This window comes from Vulpes lagopus, chromosome 2 (genome assembly GCF_018345385.1).
Source record: "Vulpes lagopus strain Blue_001 chromosome 2, ASM1834538v1, whole genome shotgun sequence".
Taxonomy (NCBI): Eukaryota; Metazoa; Chordata; class Mammalia; order Carnivora; family Canidae; genus Vulpes; species Vulpes lagopus.
The window spans coordinates 172,007,479-172,032,341 of record NC_054825.1 but is presented as its reverse complement, the minus strand read 5'-3'; the positions used below and the strand labels follow the sequence as shown (position 1 = coordinate 172,032,341).

General features: G+C 37.4%; 1 protein-coding gene across 5 annotated transcripts in view; it reads left to right on the top strand.

The window, feature by feature from the left end:
• The first annotated feature begins 243 nt into the window (after positions 1-243).
• The window catches only part of LOC121485454 (zinc finger protein 569), a 50,972-nt gene continuing 26,352 nt past the window's right edge, over positions 244-24,863 (top strand). Inside the window, exons 1-4 of one of the 5 annotated variants that reach the window (XM_041745826.1) lie at positions 244-392; positions 1,678-1,824; positions 6,068-6,130; positions 15,351-15,408. In XM_041745826.1, coding sequence (XP_041601760.1) covers positions 1,820-1,824; positions 6,068-6,130; positions 15,351-15,408 — 126 coding nt within the window. In that variant the 5' untranslated portion in view covers positions 244-392; positions 1,678-1,819. Of the gene's footprint in view, positions 393-1,677; positions 1,825-6,067; positions 6,131-15,350; positions 15,409-24,863 lie in introns of those variants that run through there. The other 4 variants (XM_041745827.1, XM_041745828.1, XM_041745830.1 and 1 more) reach the window with 4 other exon arrangements.

Genomic DNA, 24,863 nt, shown 5'->3' with positions numbered 1-24,863 from the left:
AGGCCTCTGGGAAATGTAGTCTGTAGCCGAAAAGTTGCGAACCTTTTCAGATTCTTCTCAACACCAAGTTGTACTCCTGGTTTCCGAGGGGAGTGCCGGGCTCACCTGAAGCAGCTCCAGCAGAACTCAGCTGAACCTCCTCGGCCGCCCTGGGAGCCCTTGCACGCCGCGGTGGGTGATTCCCGCTACTCGCCCGCAGGAAAGCCGACCCGCCCCCGCCAGCCGCGGGGGCCTCTGGGAAGTGTTGTCCGGCGTCTAACGGACCGAGGCTCGTGCTGCCCTCAGCCGCTGCCGGCGCTGACCTTAGAGGTTCCTCAGACCCGGCCCGCACCCGCTGCGCCGCTTGGGCGGCGCTGAGGTGTGGAACTGGGCCTGTGTCCGCGGGCTCGCGGGTGAGTCTTCGGGAGGCCGCGAGCTCTGAGCCCGGGACCCTTTGTGCTGCTTGGGAGTAGGGGCCTGCGGACCCGGTGCCTGTGGTGTTGGGGGAGGATGCCCGCAGGGCTGTGTCGGTGCCGGCGCTTCCCTGAGGCCGGGGGAGCGGCGCGTGGAGGGCTGTGCGTGTGGCGCGATGGGACGTGTGCCGGACGTGTGGCTGTGACTGAGTGTGGCCGTGAGAACGTGTGTGCAAGCCGATTGTGTGGATGTGCTTTTCCTTTTACGTCTCGGGAGGAACGTGGATGCGAACGTGCGTGATGTGGGATCGCGAGTGAATGAGAAACTCCGTGGATAGAAGGTAGAGCACGGTTGCGTGTGTGTAGATTTGTGCGACCGTTTGTACGAGGGCTTCGTTTCTTTGCTTTGTGGCGATTGGAAATAGGTTTTAATGAGAGATCCAATAGCCCCAATACTTTAGTATTTATTTATTTATCTTGAATTTTATTTTTGTGTAATTGGCCACGTTGTTTTGTGTGCATACTAACTTCATGCTCCTTGCCCCTCCCGACTACCCACCCCAAATCGCAAAATACGGAGAAGCTCAAAGAAAACAAAAATCGTTCATAATTTTGCCAGCAACTATCAAAATTTACTTCGCATCTTTTCACCTTCCTGTGAATACATACGCATGCATTCATATATGAATACATAGGTGCATGATGGCTTGGAAATTGGTATTACACCAAAAATACAGTTCTGTCACCTACCTTTGTCATTTAACAATACACAACATTTTTCTATTTAAACGATTGTAGATTTATATCATCATTTTAAAGTTTTTCATGCTATATACATTTTCATATATTTACCCCTGTTGATGGGTAATTTGTTTTTTCCAACTTCTTGCCATTATAAGCAGTGTGTTTATCAGCAACTAGGTGTCCTGTTATAGGGCACTTTCCTAATTTGGGGGGGGGGGCAAGCTCCTAAAGGTGGAATGGATAGGTCAAAATGTGTGCTTATTAAAGACTCCCTAAGTTTATCCAATTATTTTCCTGTAAGGTTCCAATAATTTACAGTATTATCAGCATAGTATAAGGTTGCCTGTTTTCATACACCCTTGATAACAATGGTTATCTACTATTTGTAATCTTTGTAACTTCATAGATGTAAAATTTCTTTAATTTGCAGTTGTTTGGTTACTACTGGTCATGCATTTAAAAAATATATTTTGTGTGTGAACTATGTATTTTCTAAAATATTTTTCTAAAGCGGGATTCCCTTTTTACATTTATTTTCTAGATTCTTCAGGTATTCATTTATCAACACATCACTTGTTGAATGCTGTCTGTGTGATAGGAACAACTCTAGATGTTTCGGATATAGTGTTGAAACAGGAGAAACTGCTGTCATGGTACTTATAGTATCGTGGATGAGATAATAAATGAGGTGAGTGAGTTAGATATAACATATATTCAGTAGTGAAAATATTAAGAGAAAAAATAAAACAGAAGGACATGTAGAATGAGAGAAGGGAATTAGAATTTTAGATACGGTAGCCAGAGAAGGCATCCTGAAAAGATAATAATAAAGATTTGGAGGAGGTAAAGGAGCTATTTATGCATATAATTGAGGAAAGGTTATTCCAGGCAGTGTGAACAACAGTTACAAAAGCCCTGAAGTGGGAATATTCCTGTTATAGCAAAGAGGCTGGTGTGGCTGAAATAGAGCAAATGAGAAGAAGACTAGTGAGAAATGAGAGAAGGTAGGTGGAGGAAAGGAGGGCAGATCAGGTTGGATCTTATGAGCCATATTATAATTTTGGTTTTCACTATGAAAGAGGTGGGAAGCTGTTGGAGAGTTTTGATCATGGGAGTGATATTACCTGCTTACAGTGTAAGAGGATCACTTTGGCTTCTCTGATAAGAGAACTACAGGAGGAGAAAAGATGGAATAAGGGTCAAAGGCAGAAGCAGAGAGACCAATTAGGAAACCATTACAGTAATCTAGGGAAAAGATGTCAGTGACCTGGACCAGAGTAGTAAAAATAGTGAGAAGTCATCATGTGTTAGATATAATTTAAAGATAAAACTAGTATAGTTTGCTGACAGACTGATGTGGAGTAGACATGTGTGACAAGATGATGCAGTATTTTTTAATCTGAGCAATTTGAAGAATGAAGTTACTGTTAACTGAGAAAGGAAAGAATGTAGGAATAACTCACTTGGGGGATAGGGAGATGGTGAGATTTCAGTTTGGAATATAGTATATGAAGCATGAGATGCCCGTTAGACATTCAAGTGAAGATAATTAAGTTGGCAGTGGGATATATAGGTCTGAAGTTCAAAAGAAGGATCTAAGATCTAGGCTGAAGACATAAATTTGAGAATTATCACTATATAGATGATATTTAAAGCAAATGGACTGAAGGAAATCAGTTAGAGGGTAAGGTAAATAGAAAAAGCTAGAGGTAAAGGACTTAACCTCTGGGTCACTCCAACAAAGTCTGGGAAATGAGGAGCCAGCAAAAAGGACTGACAGGGACTAACTAGAATGGTGGGAGGGAAGCTAGGTGAGTTTGATATTCTGGAAACCAAAGGAAAAATATGTGTTAATAAGAACTGTGTCAGTGCTGCTGATAGGCCAAACAAAATGAGGACTGAGAAAGAAATGGTGACTTGCAACGTGAAAGTCATTGGTGACCCTGAAGAGCAGTTTCAGTGGAATATGGGCTAAAGAGAGAAATGAAGGAAGAAAATTGGAGATACCAAGTATAGACAACTTTTCAAGTTTTTCTTTAAATGAAAGAGAGGGGATCCCTAGGTGGCTCAGCAGTTTAGTGCCTGCCTTTGGCCCAGGGCATGGTCCTGGAGTCCTGGGATTGAGTCCCACATCGGGCTCCCTGCATGGGGTCTGTTCTCCCTCTGCCTGTGTCTCTGGCTCTCTCTGTGTCTCCCGTTAAATGGATAAAATCTTAAAAAAAAAAAAAATAGAAGAAGGAGGGAAATGGAGGGGAAGATGGAGTTAAATTTAACCAGAGTGTTGGGGATCCCTGGGTGGCGCAGCGGTTTGGCGCCGGCCTTTGGCCCAGGGCGCGATCCTAGAGACCCCGGATCGAATCCCACATCAGGTTCCCGGTGCATGGAGCCTGCCTTCTCCCTCTGCCTGTGTCTGGGCCTCTCTCTCTCTCTCTCTCTATGACTATCATAAATAAATAAAAATTAAAAAAAAAAAAACATAACCAGAGTGTTGGTTTCATGAACTAATTAAGAATACTGTGAGAGGCAAAGGTATCTAAGTTGGCAGGAATTAATTATATTGATTGTGAATTTTAGGCCAGTAAGTAGAAAAGTCAGGATAAGAAAGAGGTGAGTGACAGTGGAAAATTGGTAGAATGAAGGAATGGAAGTTCCTGATAGGGTTGAAGAATTGTTGGGTTGAAATCCTAGAGGAGGTAAGGTGGAGAGATAGGAGGATATTTTTCCCTTTAGTTGTCAAATGTTTTCAAAATAGAACAGTCCCTCTTTTTACCATCATACCAGTTTAAGAAACCATAGAAGATTATCAGCTGTATTTCAGTAGAGGTTACAAAATGATGGTATTTGAGTTCTACATTCCTTCTTCATTTACTGATTGGAATATTTTTCCAAAGAAAAAATTTCTGTCATTAACTCTTTAGTTACCTTGAGGAAACTTTTTACAGGAAAGGCAGAATAAATTAATTCTTTTCCTTCATAGGTTTTCAGGCTATTGAATTGGTACTTTAGCATTTCCCAGTGAGTTATTATTTTACTGTTATACACATAGATTTTAACACATTTGGTATGATTCAAACCATTGTTATTTACTTTGTGAGGCTCAAATTTTCCCATCTTTAGTTACCTCTTTGAGATGCTTTCTAAGTCTTTTTAACACATCTCTAGAAGTCTTTGAGAGCGTCCTACATTTTTGGTATTGGCCCAAGATCATTTTGAACATTTCCTGCCCCAGGCATGGAATCAAGCATTTCTTTATGGTGTCCTGATTCCTTTTATTGGGAAATGATATTTTGAGACCACAGTTATAGTGCTTATTGTTACTGACATGGCCATTGTTCCTAGACTTTTTTTTTCTTGGTGGACCAAGCTAGGAAATATGTTCTTTTTATTCTTTTTTAAGGATTTTTTCAAGATTTTATTTATTTACTTTAGAGAGGGTGGGGAGGAACAGAGGGAGAAGGACAAGCAGACTCTGCTGAGCACAGAGCCTGACTCGGAGCTTGATTCCACCACCCTGAGATCATGACCTGAGCTGAAAGCAAGAGTTGGACATGCAACCAACTGAATCACCCAGGCACCCCCACTTTATTTATTAACAGCTTGTTATATTTTATTCATTTAAGTTGTACAATTCAATGTTTAAAAAAATATTCACAAATATACCCATTACCATAATACAATTTTAGAGCATTTTTGTCCCTACTAAAAGAAATACCCATTAACAGTCAATCTTCTATTCCCCTCCCTCATCCCAATTTAATCAACCACTAATCAACTTTCTGTCTCTACAAACTTGCCCATTCCAGACATTTCATATAAATGAAATCATAGAATATGCCGTCTTTTGTGACTGGCTTCCTTTACTTGGCATGTTTTCAGTGTTCATTAATTTTGTAGCAAGAAATCTATTCTTAACAGAATGGACTTCATGAGTTCATATTGCTATTTCCAATTTTAAAAATTTAGACATACCCAGTTTACTTTGATTTAATTTTTGAATATTTGATTTGCTCATCTATTGTTATTCCTCCTCTCTTATCTGTGATTTTATTTATTCAAGTTGTTTCTCTTTTTCCCCTCGATAAGTCTGGCTAGAGGAGTATCAATTTTTTTTATTTTTTATTTTCAAAGAAATAGCTCCTGATTTCATTGATCTATTCTATTGCTTTTTTAGTTTCTGTGTCACTTATTTTTGCTCTACTCTTTAGTATTTCCTTCCTTCTACTGCTTTTAAGCTTCGTGTTGTTCTTTTTCTAGTTCCTTTAGGTGTAAGGTTAGGTTGGTTGTTTGAGATTTTTCTTGCCTCTTAAGGTAGGCCTGTATTGCTATATACTTCCCTCTTAGGATTGTTTTTGCTGCATCCCAGAGGTTTTGAACTGTCATGTTTTCATTTCCATTTGTTTCCATGTGTTTTTTTAAATTTATTCTTTGATTTCCTGGTTGACCCATTCATTGTTTAGTAGCATGTTGTTTAACCTCCATGTATTTTTGGTCTTTCCAGAATTTTTTCTTGTAGTCGACTTCTAGTTTCATAGTATTGTGGTCAGAAAAGGCAGAGGAGTCTTGTTTATATTCTATTTGTGCCTCTACCATCTTGTTTCTCTTTACTCTTACTAGTAACTTTTAAAAAATTTTTAGTATTTTGGGGGGTTATAATCCATTTTTTAATATGAGCAAATATGCTTAATGTGTGTATATTCATGCCATCCCTCTTAGATAAATTTTAGCTTATAATTTCCATATTCAGGGAGCCTGATGCAGGGCTCAGTCCTAGGACCCTGGGATCATGACCTGAGCTAAAGGCAGACACTTAACTGACTGAGTCCCCCCAAGCCACCCCATAAATATTATCTTTTAGATAAATTAAGAGTGAAAGAACCAGAAGATTTTATTTTCATTATCCCTTCTCTGATGTGCTGCTTTTCTTTATGTAGGTCCAAGTTTCTGACCTATATCATTTTTCTTCTGCCTGAAGAACTTGTAACATTTTTTGCAAGGTAGGTCTACTGATGATGGAATTCCTTCAGTTTTTGTTCATTTGAGAAAGTCTTTATTTCTCTTTCACTTTTTTAAAGAATTTTTTTAAAAGATTTCTTTATTCATGAGAGATGGAGAGGCACAGGGAGGAGAAGCAAGCTCCATGCAAGGAGCCTGTTGTGGGACTCTGAGATCACACCCTGAGAGCCAAAGGCAGATGCTCAACCACTGAGCCACCCAGGTGTCCCCCACCCTTGTTTTATTTATATGGTTTCTGATGATAATTCTGCTGTAATTCTTATTCTTGTGCCTTTGTACATAAGTTGTTCTTTTTCTCTGGCTTTTTTTTGAAGACTCTCTTTCATTCTCTCTCTCTCTCTCTCTCTCTCTCTCTCTCTCTCTCTCTCTTTGGTTTTCTTTAATTTTGGTATAATATGCCTATGTATGGATTTTTGGTATTTACCCTGCTTGGTGTTTTGTGAGCATCCTGAATATGGGAGTAAAATAGGTCCAGATAGAGGAATATCTCAGTCAAGGGATAAAGTAGTTCCTAATTTGACTTAAGGCCAAAAGGAATTGGTCTAATGAATGATGGAGCTGATTGTAATAAAGAGATGGTTTTCATCTGGGAAATGATATACAGTGGCTTTCAAGAGAACAAGTGCTCTTTCTTTTTTAAATGAATTCTTTTTTTTTAAAGATTTATTTATTTATTCATGATAGACATAGTGAGAGAGAGAGAGAGAGAGAGAGAGAGTCAGGGAGAGACACAGGCAGTTGAGAAGCAGGCTCCATGCCAGGAGCCCGACGTGGGACTCGATCCCGGGACTCCAGGATTGCGCCCTGGGCCAAAGGCAGGCGCCAAACTGCTGAGCCACTCAGGGATCCCCAAGTGCTCTTTCTTTTGGCTTAAAAAAATTTTTTTTTAATGTGAGTATAGTTGACAAGTGCTCTCTGCTTTTAAAGAAAGACACATAATTATAAATGGCACATCCTGCATGTTATTTAAACATTTGTTGGCAAATGAGGTAGTAGGATCTAGAATCCATAGACACATGAAAGTAGTGAAGAGAAAGAAGACTGGGAAAGAGTTGGGGTGGTGGTGGAAAGAAAATATTCAGTTATTCACCATGAAGCCATATCTCCAGTGTGTAAGTCAGCTCAGGTTATCTAGAGAACTGCTGTGTAAATGTAGCCAGGGGTAGGGCTCTCAATTTTGGGATATCTGGCAAAATTTGGATTCAAGCAGGCGTAGATGATAATGGTGATGGCGGTGGTGGAGATGCCTAATTTATTGTGTGTATTTTAACTGTATTGGAGCTCATTTTAGGAGGTCATAATGCACAATATTTCAGAAATTGAATAAATTGGTATATATCAAAGTAAGTTCTTTCTAAAAGGGGAAGAAAGATAATGTTTGCAATGAATAGAACATCTAGTCTAAGATGTTATGACAACTATAGCACAAAGGATGGGAGTGAGGAATTTGGAATGGGTTATTATAAATTTCCTCTAGTACAAGTAAAGCAGTGTAGTATATTGTAAAACCTAGGGAAACCACTAATATTTTTTAAAAGAGGTGCAAATAATAATTCAGTACAGGAAGAAAAAAATGGAATAATAAAAAGTGCTCAATTAAACCAAGCCAAAGCAGAAAAGGTGGGATCAAAGAAACAGAACAAGTGGAACAAACAGAAAACAGCTAGAAGGTGATAGATCTTAATCCAGCAATACTAATAATTATATTAAATATCATTGATCTAAACACACTAGTTAAAAGATAAAGATGTTTAGCAAAATCGGATAAAAGATCTCTTAAATGCTGTTTACAAGAAACCCATTTTAAATATAAAGATTGATGCATTGAGAGGAAATGACAGAAAAAAATATATCACAGATATATAAACCAAAAGGAAAACAGAGTAGCAATTTTAATATTAGACAAGTATATTTCAAAATAATATTATCAGGAATAAAGAGAGACATTATATCATGATAAAAGGGTCAGTTTTCCAAAAGGACATAACAGTTACAAAACGTAGGTGTAGCTAACAAATGAAGCAAAACTTGAACTAAAAGGAGAAATAGACAAATACACAGTTATAATTGGGGACTTTAAAGTTCCTATCTCAGGGATCCCTGGGTGGCGCAGCGGTTTAGCGTCTGCCTTTGGCCCAGGGCGTGATCCTGGAGACCTTGGATCGAGTCCCACGTTGGGCTCCCGGTGCATGGAGTCTGCTTCTCCCTCTGCCTGTGTCTCTGCTTCTCTCTCGCTCACTGTGTGCCTATCATAAATAAATAAAAATTAAAAAAAAAATTAAAAAAAAAATTTAAAGTTCCTATCTCAGTAATTAATGAAAAAAGTAGGCAAAAGGTCAATAAGGTTATAGAAGACCTGAAAACATTTATCAGCCAACATTCAAGTATTTAGTCAATTTTTTGGTGTTCAAATGTTAGTGATACTTATAGAGCACTGTACCCAACAAGAGCAAAATCGTGTCTTCCTTAAATACACGTGAACATTCACCAAAGTAGATCATACTCTGGGCCATAAAACAAACTTTAACAATTTCAGAGCAATTGAAGTCATTTAAAGTATGTTCTCAGACCATACCAGAATAAAACTAGAAGTCAAGAACAGAAAGATATCTGGGTAATCTTCAAACACTTGGAAATTAAACAATATACTTCTAAATAGCCCATGACTCAAAGAGGAAATCTCACAGGAATCTAAAATATTTTGAATGAAAATGCAACATATCATAACATGTGGGACAGCTAACTCATGACTTACAGGGAAATTCATAGCACTAGCATGCTGTAAGTAATTTTAAAAAGCTGAAATTAATACTGACCTCCACTTGAGAAACTGGGAGAAAAGGAGCAAATTAAGCCCATAGCAAATTAGAAGAAATGGATATTAAAGACAAGAACAGAATGCAATAAAATTGAAAAAAATAAAACCCAAATAATGGGAAAAAATCAGTGAACCAAAACTAGTCCTTTGAAAAGATCAATAAAATCATTAAACCTTTGGATAGTATGACCATGAATAAAAAGAGACAAAACACAAATTGCCAATATTAGAATTGCAAGACAGGGTTATCACACTCACCCAAAAGACCTTGAAAAGACAGTAAAGAAATACTACAAATACTCAAAATCCATAAATCCTCTAGTGGACCCACAACTATATGGTCAACTACTCTTCAACAAAGCAGGAAAGAATATCCAATGGAAAAAAGAAAGTCTCTTCAACAACTGTGTTAGATAAATTAGTACTTTTTTTGAAAGACACAACTACTCAGTAGGAATAACCTGAATTGTATATTTATTAATGAAATTGAATTTATGTTTAAAAATCTATAATACCAAAAGCAAAAGCAACAAAATTAAAAACAAGTGGGGCTACATAAAACTAAAAAGCTTATGCACAAACAAAGGAAACCAGCAAAATGAAAAGGCAATCTACCAAATGGGAGAAAATATTTGCAAATCACATACCTGATAAGGAGTTGATATTCAAAAATATATAGAGAACTCAACGCAATAGCAAAAACCCCCAAACAATCCAATTTTTAAAATGGGCAGGAGATCTGAATAGGCATTTTTTCCCAAAAAAGACATACATATGGCCAACAGATACATAAAAAGATAAAGTGATCTTCAGCGATTAATGATGTCATCACTAATTATCAGGGAAATGCAAATCAAAGCCACAATGAGGTATCCTGTCATACCTCTTAGAATGGCTATTATTGAAATAACAAATGTTGGCAAGGATGGGGAGAAGAGGAAAAACTTATACATTGTTGATTGGAATGTAAACTGGTAGAGCCACTATGGAAAATAGTATGGAGGTTCCTCAATAAATTAAAAATAAAAATGCCATATGATCCAGCAGTATCACTTCTTGGTATTTATCTGAAGAAAACAAAAACACTAATTTAGAAAAATATATGTACCCCTATGTTCGTTGCAGCATTATTTACAATAGCCAAGATATGGGTGTAACTTAAGTGTCCCATTGATAGATAAATAGGTAAAGAAAACGTGTGTGTGTGTGTGTGTGTGTGCACATGCACGCATGTGTGCATACATAGATATGTACTATGGGACATTATTCAGCCGTAAGAAAGAATGAAATTTTGCCGTTTATGACAACATGGATGGACATCAAGGGCATTGTGCTCAGTGAAATAAGTCAGACAGAGAGAAGTATTATATGATCTCACTCATGTGAAATCTAAAAAAATGAAAAAACAAATGCCACCCCAAAATACCAAGCTTATAGATAAAGAGAACAGATAGGCAGTTGCCAGAGGCAGGGGGTAGGGTAGGGGATGGGAGAAATGGGTGAAGGTGTTCAAAAGGTACAAACTTCTGGTTATAAGTCCTGGGGATGTAAGGTACAGCATGGTGGTTATAGTAACAGTACTGTATTGCATATGTGAAAGTTGCTAAGAGAGTAGATTTTAAAAGTTTTTATCACAATACAAAAATTCTTGTAACTGTGTAAGGTGATAGATGTTAACTAACATTATTTTGGTGATCCTTTCACAATGTACTCAAATATTGAATCATTATATTGTACACCTGAAACCTATATAATGCCATATGTCAGTTATACCTTAATAAAAACAAACTTTCTAAAAAGGAAACTACACACCCAGATAATTTCTCAAATGAAACAGCAAACATCTAAGGGAGATATCATAACAATTACATATAAACTTTTCCAGAAAATAGAAGTGGGACACTTTCCAATTCATTTTATGAGACCACCCTTATCCTGACATCAAAACCAGATAGAGACATTACAAGAAAACTATAGACCAGTATTTCTCATGTACTTAGAAATAAAAATCTTCAACATTGAATTGAAAAATTGAATGTAGCAATATAAAAATGGTAACTATAACATGACCAAAGGGGCTTATTTTGGAAATACAAGATAATTTTTAAAAAGATTTGTTTATTTATTTTAGAGAGAGAGAGCACGGGGAGGGGCAGAGGGAGAGAGAATCCTCAAGGAGACTCCCCACTAAGTGGAGAGCCCAACTTGGGGCTCAGACCCAGGACCCTGAGATCGTGACCTGAGCCAAAATCAAGAGTTGGCCACTTAACCAACTAAGGCATGCAGGCGCCCCAAGATAAATTTTAAGTTATTTGAAAATTATTTTCTGTAATTCACCAGAAGAGACTGAAGAAGAATCGTATGATCATCTTGATAGATGCAGAAAAAGCACTTGACAAAATTCAACATTTACTCATGAAAAAATAATTCTCAGCAAATTAAGAGCAGAAGGGAATGTTCTTTACTAAAGGTCATTAAAATACAAAAACAGGGAGGCCTGGGTGGCTCAGCAGTTGAGCGTCTGCCTTTGGCTCAGGGTGTGATCCTGGAGTCTCAGGATTGAGTCCCACATGGGGCTCCCTGCATGGAGCCTGCTTCTCCATCTGCCTGTGTCTCTGCCTCTCTCTTTCTGTGTTTCTCATGAGTAAATAAATAAAATCTTAAAAAGAACAAAAGCTCGGGGTGGCTTAGTGATTTAGCACTGCCTTCAGCTCAGGGCATGATCCCAGAGATCTGGGATCGAGTCCCACATCAGGCTCCCTGCATGGAGCCCACTTCTCAACCTCTGTGTCTCTGCCCCTCTCTCTCTCTCTCTGTATATCTATCATGAATAAATAAATAAAATCTAAAAAAAAAAAACATACTTAATGATGAGATAATGCTTTACCTCTAAGATTGGCTACAAAGTGAAGATGTCCTCTGTCACCATTATTCAGCATTTTATTGAAAGTCTTAGCCAGTGCAAAGAAGCAAGAGAAAGACAAGGACATACAAATCATAAAGGAAGAAATAAAACTGTTTCTATTGCAGACAACATGATTATCTAGATAGAAAACCTCAAAGAATCTATAAAAAAGCTCCTAGGCCTCTTAAATGAATTTAGTGTGGTTGTAGGATACATAATCAGTATATAAAGTCAAATCATTTTTATATTCCAGAAATGAACAAGTGGAGTTTGAAATAAATTTACTAGCATGCCCCAAAATAAAGTACTTAAGAAATCTCATAGAATATGTATAGGTACTGTATGCTGAAAGTGAAAAAAACTGAAAGAAATAAAAAATAAGTGGAGAAATATACTATATTCATGGATTGGAAGACTCATGTTTTCATTTCTCTTTAATTTGATCTATAGATTAATGCATTCCCAATCACATTCCTAGCAAACTTTTTTATAGGTATTAGTGAGAATGGAGGTGGAACCCAAAATGGAAGGCACAATGAGACAAATTTATTTACCTGTAATATTATGTAAATGTGTAACATAACTGCATTGAAGGTGACAGGGAAGAAACCCTCTTTAAATAAGAGCTCTCGTTTATTTTCATCATTTGTAAGTCCTTAACAAAATATAAAGTCATTTTTGTTGAACCATCCATCCAATGCTGCTATTAGAAATTCTTTTTTGGGGGATCCCTGGGTGGCTCAGTGATTTAGCGCCTGCCTTCAGCCCAGGGCGTGATCCTGGAGTCCCGGGATTGAGTCCCACATTGGGCTCCCTGCATGGAGCTTGCTTCTCCCTCTGCCTATGTCTCTGCCTGTGTTTCTGCCTCAATCTCTCTCTCTCTCTCTCTCTCTCTCTCTCTCTCTCTCTCATGAATGAATGAATGAATGAATGAATAAAATAAATAAATCTTTTTTAAAAAAATATTTTATTTATTTGAGAGAGAGAGACAGAGCATGAGCACGGAAAGGAGAGGGAAAGGAGGAGGAAGGTTGAGGGGCAGAGGGGGAGAGAGAAAATCCCAAGCAGACTCCCCACTGAGTGTGAGCCCAATGGAGGGCTCAGTCCCAGGACCCTGAGATTATGACCTGAGTTGAAGTCACATGCTTAACCAGCTGAGCTACATTAGCAATTTTATGATTAAACCCATCATTAGGTGCCTCAAGGAAATTATGGAGTCATTTTTCCCCCACTTTCTATTTCTTGCCTTGAGAAATTTGATGATTCAGGGAAAGAGGAAAGAGAGTAGGTGGGGGGAGTCTTGTTTGGTGTCCACTCTTCAGCTAGTTGAGGACTTCAGTTCACCTTAAGCAATTGCTTTTAATATAATTCCTGTTTTAATCTGTGCCCACATAGACTCTTGCCCACTATTACAGCTGGAATACTGACAACAGAATGTGCTTGTGTGCACCCCCAGGCCCAAGGGGCTGCTATGTGTAGGAGATAATATGCAGAAAATAAATAAATAAAATATCATACATTTTTCTGTAACCCTTCTCCCCAGTAAATATCTTAACTCCTGTTAGCCAGTATTGTGTCACAAAGTAACTCATAGCTGCAAGAGATGCTGGCAATGTGAATGAGTGGAAAAGGGGAATAGGATTACCTTCCTTGGCTAGACCAATCATGATTCATCCTTGGGAGAAGGTATATTGTCATGTGAAAAAATTAAGGTTTAGTTTTCAAGAAATAAGATGAGGGCAATGGATGTTGTTAGTAACATTATCTACCACATATGGCCTTTTGGAATATGCTGGTTTTCTATCCTTAACAAGGTATCAAGTTTTCTTTACAGAATTTTGCACTGCTGGTGCTGCGGAACTACTGAGACACCCCTCTTATTCAGCTATCCTCTTTTAAAGGTTGATTATAATGGTTCTAAGAATGTGGGGTTCCAGGGTCACAGTGCTTATTAGTGGCAGAGAGACTAGAAAGCACATCTCTGTGCCCCCAGGACACTGTTCTTTCCTACTATAATTCATCTGTCCTAAAGTTTTTTTTAAAAGATCCTTTAAAGGGCAGCCCAGGTGGCTCAGCAGTTTAGTGCCGCCTTCAGCCCTGGGCCTGATCCTGGAGACCCAGGATCGAGTCCCATGTTGGGCTCCCTGCATGGAGCCTGCTTCTCCCTTTGCCTGTATCTCTGCCTCTCTTTCTCTCTGTGTCTCTCATGAATAAATAAATAAAATCTTAAAAAAAAAAGTTAAAAAAATAAAAGATCCTTTAAAAAACCTGCAAATGAGTGACAAAATAAATTACAAGCCAACAGCAACCAAAAAAATTTTAAAATAATAGATTAATTTTCCTTAATCAAACTAAAACTGGGAAAGGGAGTGTGCATGGGGATGGGGGAGGACATCTGTGGTCTGCATTATACCCTGTAGTAGTGCTTGAATTGATTGCAGTGGTATTTTTAATTAAATTTTTTGATTAAATTTTATTTGGGAGAAAATAGTATGTCATTTTTTTAAAAAATATTTTATTTATTTATTCATGAGAAACAAAGAGACAGAGAGGTAGAGACACAGGCAGAGGGAGGAGGGAGAAGCAGGCTCCATGCAGGGAGCCCAATGTGGGACTCAACCCCAGGTCTCCAGGATCACTCCCTGGGCCAAGGTGGCGCTAAACTGCTGAGCCACCGGGCTGCCCTAGAATGTCAATTTTATTTTAAAAAATCAAATGGTGCTATTAGTTTAATATGAAAAACAATACCGTTTCTTTTTTCCCTCATCCCTAATTCCTGTTCCCAAAGAGAACCACTTTCAGCTCTTGTTATTTCTTATATTTAAGTTTTTCCAAATCACATATTTATCTTGCTATTACCTTGCTATTATTTGACACTTCAGATTTGCATATGTATTATATATGTGTGTGTGTGTATATATATATATACATATATATATGTATATATATATATATATATATTATTGTGGCAAATAAGAATTTAACTGTCTTACCACCACCTATATCTCTGATACATATCACTTACTCCTTGAAAGGAAGTGAGTGATAATTACTCCTTTCCTGAAATATAATTTTATTACCATTTTGGTTAAATTCCAATTTAGTTGGTAATCTCTCAGTACATTAAAATACCTTAGGTGTTTTATCAATTTCATAATTTTCTTGGTTATGTTCTCTTATGAACTATGTATCTTCCTGTTCCTTGCTAACTTTTTTTTTTCTGATACAGAGCTATTAAAAAATTCATGGGACATCTCCCACATATGAACTCCCATTCTTATCCACCTTATGCCTAAGCCATACATGATCATACCAGTCATCCTTATACCTGTCAGCTCCTCTGATGTGAATATTCTTGGCCTTTCTAATGGATCCAAGAATCATTTTACTATTGGGTAACCTTTAGTCTACCTTATGGATGCAAATTCCTGATACCACAAAGCATGACTGGTCTAAGGACTTTTCTTCTCTTTCCTAGCTCTGCCTTCTCAAGCCCTGCCCATTACCAGAAAGAAGAGGAAATGACTGAGTCCCAGGTAAATTTTAAGCAATATATTTGTTCTCTGCTTTATTCTACAGTGTAGGCCAAAAGGATTACAGCAATCAATACAGTAGTTTGGAAAATCCTATATAGATGAAGCATTTTCAGAGGAAGAGTTCGAAGATTAAGACCAGGGAAGAGTTACAATACGGTAATGCAGAAGAGTATTCATTCAGAGAGATTAAAAGTTGGGCTTCAGTTTTCAATTTCATTATTATAGGTGAAACAAACCAGAGCAAAAATTCATTACACAATTTGCATTGTAAATAAAGATTAAAATGAACATTTCTTAGGAGAAGCAAGCTTTTCAAGGCACCTAGGTCAATGAATATATTATAGTGTGATCTTTTGTAGTTGATAAAGCCAGCTATTTTGAAGGTCTGTTTTGATAAAGGATAAAACAAAGAACGTATATTAAAATAGCTAGCATTGAAAAGAATGCAAATGAAGACTGTCAGAAAAAGGGATAAATTATTATTTTCATGCAATGAAAGACCACACAACAATTTTAAAAAATGGCAGATACTTGTTACTCACAGCAATATAAATAAATTTCACAAACATTGGAGTGAGAGAAGCCAGAAACAAAAGATATGTTTCCATTTATATGCAGTTTGAAAGCTGGGAAAACTAATCTCTTGTGATAGATATCAGAATGGTAGTTACTCCTAAGAGGATATTACCTAGGATATGAGAGTATCTTTTGGAGTGCTGAAAATATTCTTATTTTGACCTGATTACACAAATACATAAATGTATAAAAATACATCAGTTTGTACTCCTAAGATTAGTGCATTTTAGGGATGCTTGGCTGGCTCGGTCAGTAGAGCAGGTGGCACTTGATCTCAGAGTTTTGAGTTCAAGTCCAACATTGGGTGCAGAGATTACTTAAAAATAAAATCTTAAAAAAAATGTTAGTGCATTTTACTATTTATTGTATATGTGTCATACATAATTCTAATGAACACTAGAATATCTGAAGAAATAGATGAGGTGTGTCTCTCAAATGACCCTACATAATCATATTTTTCAATGGGTAGTTGGTATAGATTGGGCTACAGTCTAGTAATTTCTGGTAAATTATTATAATTTTAGTCCACTGAAATGTGAACAGAGAATATGTTTCATTTGGTTTACTGATGCCTGATATACATAATTTTTGTGAATATTTGTGGTTTTAATGAATTGAATCCATGGTTTCTTGTTCTTTATTTTACTCTTAGAATAAGTGATGTCTGCCTCCTCTTCAAGGATAATTCCTTTTCCTCAGAACTTCAGCCTTCATACTTCCTTTGGAACCTTTCTCTTTCAGATTTATCCTGCACTCTTAACTATTAGCATATCTTACTTTACTGCCTTTTCACCCTCAGCTCATAGCTTGCCTATACCTGAGAAATATTGAGATATACTTTTCTTTTTGTGTCCCTATCTGGCAGCTTCTCTATATATCCAGTTTTTTCTTTAAACTCAGTTTTCAAAGTGAACACACTATGTAACCTGCAAAAGCAATAGATCAGGAATTAGAATATTACTCTAACAACCATGAGATTCCTTCTGCACCTTTCCAAGGTCATCACCCCTACCCCAGGGATAACCACTATTCGGCTTCTATCACTATAGATTATTTCTGCCAAAGTTTGAACCTTATTAATACATATACCCTGTGTCTGGCTTCTTTTGCCTAATACTGTGTTTGTCAGATTCATGTTGAATTATTGCATGTAGTTCTAGTTTGGTTAATTTCATTGCTCTATATTATTCAATTATATGAATAAACTACAATTTTATTTATCCATTCTATCATTGATTGCCATTTAGGTAGATTTTATTTGAGGACAATTACAAATATTGTTCCTATAAACTTTCTTATAGATATCTTTTATTGCACACATATACATATTCTTTTGTATATAAACCAAAAGTAGAATTGCTGAGTTATAGGTCATGTACATAGGTTACCTTTTATTGATACTACCAAACAAGTTTTCCAAAGTGGTTGTCCAAAATTTCACTTTGAAAGAAAGGATAATGGGACACCTGGGTGGCTCAGTGGTTGGGCGTCTGCCTTTGGCTCAGGGTGTGATCCCTGAATCCGGGATCAAGTCCCACATCGGGTTCCTTGCATGGAGCCTGCTTCTCCCTCTGCCTATGTCTCTGCCTCTCTCTGTGTGTCTTTCATGAATGAATGAATGAATGAATGAATGAATGAATGAATGAATAAATAAATAAATAAATAAATAAATAAATAATAATGGAAAAGTCTATATGTTAATATCAGGTCAAAAGTCAAAACAATAAGCTTTAAACAAACAAAAAACCAGTGTTTTAAAGTGAGTGCAATAGATAATAAAGATGAGTGGTTTAGGACTGCTTCCTTATCAAATAACCTGCAGCAAAGTTATTATAAGGAACACTGAAAATAAGAAGACACATATCAGTAGGAAACTTTCATTGATTTGTCTTAGCTCATGCTAGATGAGCTAGACAAAAAAAAAAGTATCTACCAATAATAATTTGATAGAGCTAATAGATTAAGATAGCTTATAGCCTGCAGTTACTATCCCTTATTTGGATATGAAATAACCTAAAAACTCAACATGTATATTAGGCATGAATAAAATTCAGTAAATTTCTAAAGTAGAAACTATACATGTGATAGTTCCACAATGCAATTAAATATGAAGCTAATAATAAAAAATTCAAAAAGAAAAACATTCACATGGGAATTTTTATTTTTTTATTTTTTATTTTTTTTTCACATGGGAATTTTTAAACTAGCATAAGCAACCCGATCAATATGGACATAAAAATTTATGTTATAGAACATCTTAAAAATAAAATAATGCACAAAAGAAAACCTATAGGCTGAAAAAATGTTAATAAACATAAAGTAAATGAACAAAATAATACAGTTCTAGTAATTATAAACAAAATGAGAAAATTTTAAAAGGAATTGGTAAGAATAAAATTCAAGTCAGTGAGTTAGAAAAACCCCAGATAGTGGAACTAACAAAGAGCTGCTGCTTCTTCTGTCTTTTTTTTCTTTTCTTCATTATTTTAAAATCTAGGAAGAGGGAGGGAGAAGTAGAATAAGCAGCCAACATACCCAGCTCCCTGAATTAGCATGTTTTAATATTTTGTCATTTTTGCCTCAGGATTTTTTCAACAAAATAATTAGAATATTATACTTTGTCCCAGAGGCAGTCACTTTCATAAATATCATCTATATCCATAGAGTTTATGTGTTTATATTTTACTGCATAAATTTGTATATGTGAACACAACCGAATGTTGCTCTGTGTTTTAGATTTTTAAATAACAGGGAACCTAATGGACCTGCAGTCCTGCAACTCACCTTTTTTTTACTCCACATTGTGTTTTCAGAACTATTCATGTTAATATATGTATTTCTGGCTTTATGCCCTTTTCCGTTGTTTTGATTTCCAGGGTCAATCCCACTCTATCTCACTTACCATATCTATATTATAATAAATCTTGATCTGATAATATAAATGAATCCTCCATCTTTGTTCTTTATCATTTCCTTAGCCATGTGTAGCTATTTCTGTTTCCTTATAAATCTTAGAATTAGTCTATTTCCACAATTAAAACTGAAAAAAAAAAAAAACTGCTCAGGTTTTGACATTGAATTAAATTATGTTTACAAATATATTATCTGCAAATGAAAAGTTTTCTTCATTTTAAATCCTCATGCCCCCTTTTTTCTTGCCTAATTTTGATTGCTAGACAGAATATAATGTTAACTAGATATGTGAAAGTTATCTTTGTGCCATTTTCGCCTTAGAGGTATAGATTCAGTAATACATGAGTAAGTATGATAATTTGGTGTAGGTATTTTTGTAAATACTCTTCTTATTGAAAGGGAATTTCCTTTTATTCCTAGCCTGCTAAGAGTGTCATAAATTTGTGGTAAGTTTTATCAAACACTTTTCTTATTTTTTTTTAAAGATTTTATTTATTCATGAGGGACACACACAGAGACAGAGACACAGGCAGAGAGAGAAGCAGGCTCCATGCAGGGAGCCCGATGTGGGACTCCATCCCAGGACTCCAGGATTATTCCCTGAGCCGAAGGCAGACGTTTAACTGCTGAGCCACCCAGGCATTTTCTTATATATATATGATCTTGATCCAAGTTTTCTCCCGTTTTTTTGTTAATTTGGTCAGTGACAAAACTACCCTGTTAAACCCTGCATCTATGGTGGATGCATACCCACTTGGGTATTAATTTATAATGTATATTTAACAGACATCAGAACTTCCTTGAAAGCAGATTTTTGTAGGTCGACTTCTGGCATTAGGAGGTACCAAGATACAAGTGCCTTGCAAACCTGTTTCATTTGGCAGAGTTCTTATAGAGCACCATAGGTACTCAGTGAATGCTCTTTTGGACAAGATGTCCAAAACTATGAAGTTGAATTTTGCCCAATGCCAGTGCTATCCTAGTAAAGTAAATTTTGTGATTATAAATTCTTTGGAGAATTTGAACATTGTCTGAAACTCAGTTACCTCCTCACATCACACTCCATACTTTTTGTCCATTAACTTTACTCAGTGGTTTCATATGTATAAGGGTTACAGAATTACTCATACTACACTGAGATGTGCATTAAAAATATGTTCTAATATTCTTTATCAGTTATCTTAAATAGAATGAAAAAAAGGTAGTTTTAAAGCAATCTGGCTCAAAACTATACATCAGTAAATTGTTTCTTTGAATAATCAGGTTCCCCTCTGTATCCCTGTCCTCTGTTAAAATGGTGTCTGAGATATGGAAGAAGATCTCTATAACTTGGGGAGGAAGATGGGGATTTTTGCAATTCTTTTTTTTTTTAAGATTTTATTCATTTATTCATGAGAGACAGAGAGAGACAGACAGACAGACAGAGACACAGGCAGAGGGAGAAGCAGGCTCCACGCAGGGAGACCGACGTGGGACTCTATCCCGGGACTCCAGGATCATGCCCTGGGTCAAAGGCAGGCGCTTAACTGCTGAGCCACTCAGGGATCCCCAATTCTTGTGATTCTTCATGGATGTGTGCTGGCTGATATCCAGTAAATCTGCTTTAGCTAGCTTTTTCTTAGCATTTTGTAGCTGATGAATTTTTGTTATGTTTCATCTCAGTCATGGTACAAGGGCCTCTCCTTTTCAACTGTCCTCCTTTAGATCTTGCTCCCTCCAGAGAGTTTTTGAGTCTCTGTCATGTTCTTCAAAGAGTTCCTGGATTCCATATATCCCACAACCTGTGGGGCCTCCTTGTCTTCTCAAGGGCCCTAACACACCCTATTCAGGATGTATGCTACAATGGGAACCAAAGGCTACTTAAAATCCTTCCAACTTGACTGTGGCAGTTTGCCCTCATAACTACTACTCTCTCATTCCACCTTAGTGTGCTAGAGTGTGGGGAAGTTCTGAGCACACATTTAACTGCCTACCTCCATGGTCTATCCCAGGCTTCCAAGGGGAAGGAGAAGGTTTTCCTTTTTCAGCTTACCCTCTGTCTTTTTTCAGTAGAAATAAAATGACAAAGGGGCATGAGAAGTAAGGAAACCTAATATAGTTATACATTTCAGCCTGTGAGTGCCAATATGAAGCCTGACATTGTGTAAAAGAAGGCCTTGGAAGGTCTCAGGATATTGATGACAAAGTATATGTATTTAGACATAAGAAAATTAGCTACTAGAGGAAGAATATCCCTTTTTGTGCTTTTTCTTACCATATTATCTGTTTTTCATCTGGAAATAATAGGTTCATTTCTCCAGAAACATAGAGCAGAGTGCCTGGGAAAATTAAATTGATAAGCCTATTGTGTGCTCTGCACTTGGCTTAGTCCTTTACTTGAGCTACTCAGTTCTTCATGAGGATTTTAATTATTGTTCAGTGTCACTTCCTTTGAGTAAGGAACTTGCTTTATTATTTCTGGTGAGGCCAGCCTGCTAACAGTGAATTCTCTGTTTTTGTCTATCTGGAAATACACTTCATATTCGTTTTTTAAGGTGAAATTCACAGAATATAACATTTATTTTAAATTGAATAATTCAGTGGTATTCACAATGCCATTCACAATGTTGTGCAGCCACCACCTCTATCTAGTACTAAAACATTTTCATCACTCTAAAATAAAACCCCGTGCATTAAGCATATATTCTCCCATTCCCCTAGCCCTTGGCAACCACCAATCTGCATTCTGTCTCTATAAAATTGCCTATTCTGTATAATTTACATTATACAGAATCATAAAATATGTTTCCTTTTCGGTCTGGCTTATTTTATTTAGTATAATCATTTTTATTTTTGAAAGATCACTTTGAAAGATTAGTTGAGGGGCACCTGGGTGGCCTAGTTGGTTAACTGTCTGACTCTTGGTTTCAGCTCTTGTCACGATCTCAGGGTCATGAGATGGAGCCCTGCATCAGGCTCTGCACTGAGTGCAGAGTCTGCTTAGGATTCTCTCTTCCTCTGCCTCTCCCCGCCCCCACCCCCAGCCTTTCTCACCTGTGTGCGTGTGCGCTCTCTCTCTCTCTCTCTCTCTCTCTGTAAAATAAGTACATCTTTAAAAAGAATTATTAGTAGATAGTATTTTCTCTTTAAGCACTTTGAATACAGTGTCTCATTGCCATTTGGCCTTCACTGTTTCTGATGAAAAGTCAGCTGTAGTTTTATTATGGACTGTAGGTAATGGATTTTCTCTTGCTGCTTATAAGGTTTTCCTTTTATCTTTACTTTTTTAAAGTTTTATTTTATATTTTATATTTTGTTTTATTTTATTTATTTATTGCCAGTATAGTTAACATACAGTGTTATGTTAGTTTCAAGTGTACAATACTATAATTCAGCAATTCTGTATACAACTCAGTGATAGTATACTCTTAATCCCCTTCGCTTACTTTACCTATACTGTCCTACCCACCTCCCCTCTGGTAGCCATTAGTATGTTTTTTGTTTGTTTGTTTGTTTGTTTGTTTTTAGTATGTTTTTTAAAGTTAAGAGTCTATTCCTTGTGAGAAAAAGAGTCTGTTCTTGGTTTGTCTTTTTTTTTTTCTTTGTTAACTTTGTTTTTAAAATTTCACATATGAGTGAAACCATATGGTATTTGTCTTTCTCTGACTGAGTTGTTTCACTTAGCCTAATACTCTCTGGCTCCATCCATGCTGTTAGAATGGCAAGATTTCATTCTTTTTATGGCTGAATAGTATTCCATTGTGTGTATGTGTGTGTGTGTGTATACACTACATCGTTTTTATTCATTCATCTATCAATGGATATTTGGATTGCTTCCATAATTTGGCTACTATAAATCTGCAATAATAAATATAGGGGTGCATATATCTTTGTGCATTAGTATTTTCTTATTCTTTGGGTAAATACCCAGTAGTATGATCACAGGGTCATAAGATAGTTTAATTTTTTGCAGAACTTCATACTGTTATCCACAGCAGCTTAGACAGTTTGCATTTCTACCAACAGTGCACAAGGGCTTCTTTTTCTTTACATTGTTGCCAACACTGATTGTTTCTTGTGTTGTTGCTCCCAGCCTACTAGTAGAGTCACAGTCTGATTGTTGTGTGTGGTTATCTTTCCATCTCACTAAGGCAAGGAATCACTTTGGAGTGGTGTTGGCCCTTATGAGGGCTGCTTACATGCCACCAGGCTTCTGGCATTGCTTTGGAAGGACTCTCACTAAGAGCATCTTGCAGGGGCCAAATCCACCAGAGCAGGTGGGGGCCGTTCAGGATGTATGCTGTAAGCAAGTTCTGCTGTGTAAGGAAACCTAGAGCTGAGGCCTGGCTGGAAGGGGTGTGTCCACAGAGGAATGTAAGGAGCAGGACATACTGTTAGCAAGTTAGGTAGGCACTACACTGGATATTACTAATCCTGGAGAAGTTCTTCTAAGGATCCCTGCCCCTCTAGTATGCGCTCTGAGATTAGTAAACAAATGTCCCTCCCATATCCCCCTGGAGTTTTTCAAACTGCTGTTTCTGTGTTGTACTTCTGTGGGGCTTTTTTGTGCTTTTTGTGGGGTGGCTCAGTTTCCTCTCAACCTCCTAGCTCTCCCAGAGCTGAACCTGCTGATTTTTAAAGTTCCAGGATTTGAGTCCCACTTATTGTAAGAACTCAGGAATCTCAACCCCTCTGGTTTTCTTTTTTTTTTTTTTCCTAAAGATTTTATTTATTTATTCATGAGAGCTACAGAGAGAGAGAGAGAAGCAGAGACACAGGCAGAGGGAGAAGCAGGCTCCCCCAACGTGGGACTCGATCCCAGGACTTCAGGATCACAGCCTGGGCTGAAGGCAGGCGCCCAACCGCTGAGCCACCCAGGGATCCCCCACTCTGGTTTTCAAAGCCAGTGTTCTGGGGATTCATTTCACTGGGCTCCCCAGTGAGAAAATGTTTCTCTCCCCTCTCTGTGCCAGCAGTACCCTTCCCTCCCAAATATGGTCCCTTGAGTCTGTTTAGTTCCTGACCATATCTCCACCCTTCCTGCCTTCTTTGATGGTGCCTCTTCCCTTTATTTAGCTATGGAGAGTTGTTCTGACAGTCTTAAGGTAATTTTCTGGGTTACTTACACTGATGTGAATATTATCTAGTTGTATTTGTGGGACAGGTGAGCTTAGGGTTCTCCTGCTCCACCATCTTCCCTGGAAGTCTACTTTCAGCATTTTGGTTATTATGTGTTTAGGTTTGTATCTCCATATTTTTTTTTAATTTTTCTTTATTTATTTATGATAGTCACAGAGAGATAGAGAGAGAGGCAGAGACACAGGCAGAGGGAGAAGCAGGCTCCATGCACCGGGAGCCCGACGTGGGATTCGATCCCGGGTCTCCAGGATCGCGCCCTGGGTCAAAGGCAGGCGCCAAACCGCTGCGCCACCCAGGGATCCCTGTATCTCCATATTTTATCCTGCTTAGGGTTCATTGAGTGTCTTGGATTTGTGTATCAGGGTGGTTTTAAAAATAAAATCTAGGCATTTTTTTAGTCATTTCTTTCAATATTTTTCTGTCTTTTTCTCTCCTTCTGATGTTCATATATGCAGATTTTGATATGCTTATTGCTGTTTCACATTTCTCTAAGTCTGTGTTTATTTAAAAATTTTTTTCTTTCTCTTCTTCAGATTGCATAGTTTCTATTGATCTGTTTCTCTTTAAGCTCATTGATTCTTCTGCTAACTCAGATCACCATACAACAGTTTCAAAGACTTAGCCAGCTGACCAAAGCTTTCCCATGAGTCTCACATCAGGTAGAAATGATCTAGACTCTAATACCCTCACTGTTAGTCTTGGCTGGGAATAGCTTGGGAAGATAGATCATGGTCTCAGCATGAACTCAATAGTGGAAGCAAGGATGGAATAGCTAGAGGATGTTCACCAACTATGCTTATCAAAACTAGTTCTCTTGAAGGGGATCTAAGAACATACCTACGTGGTTG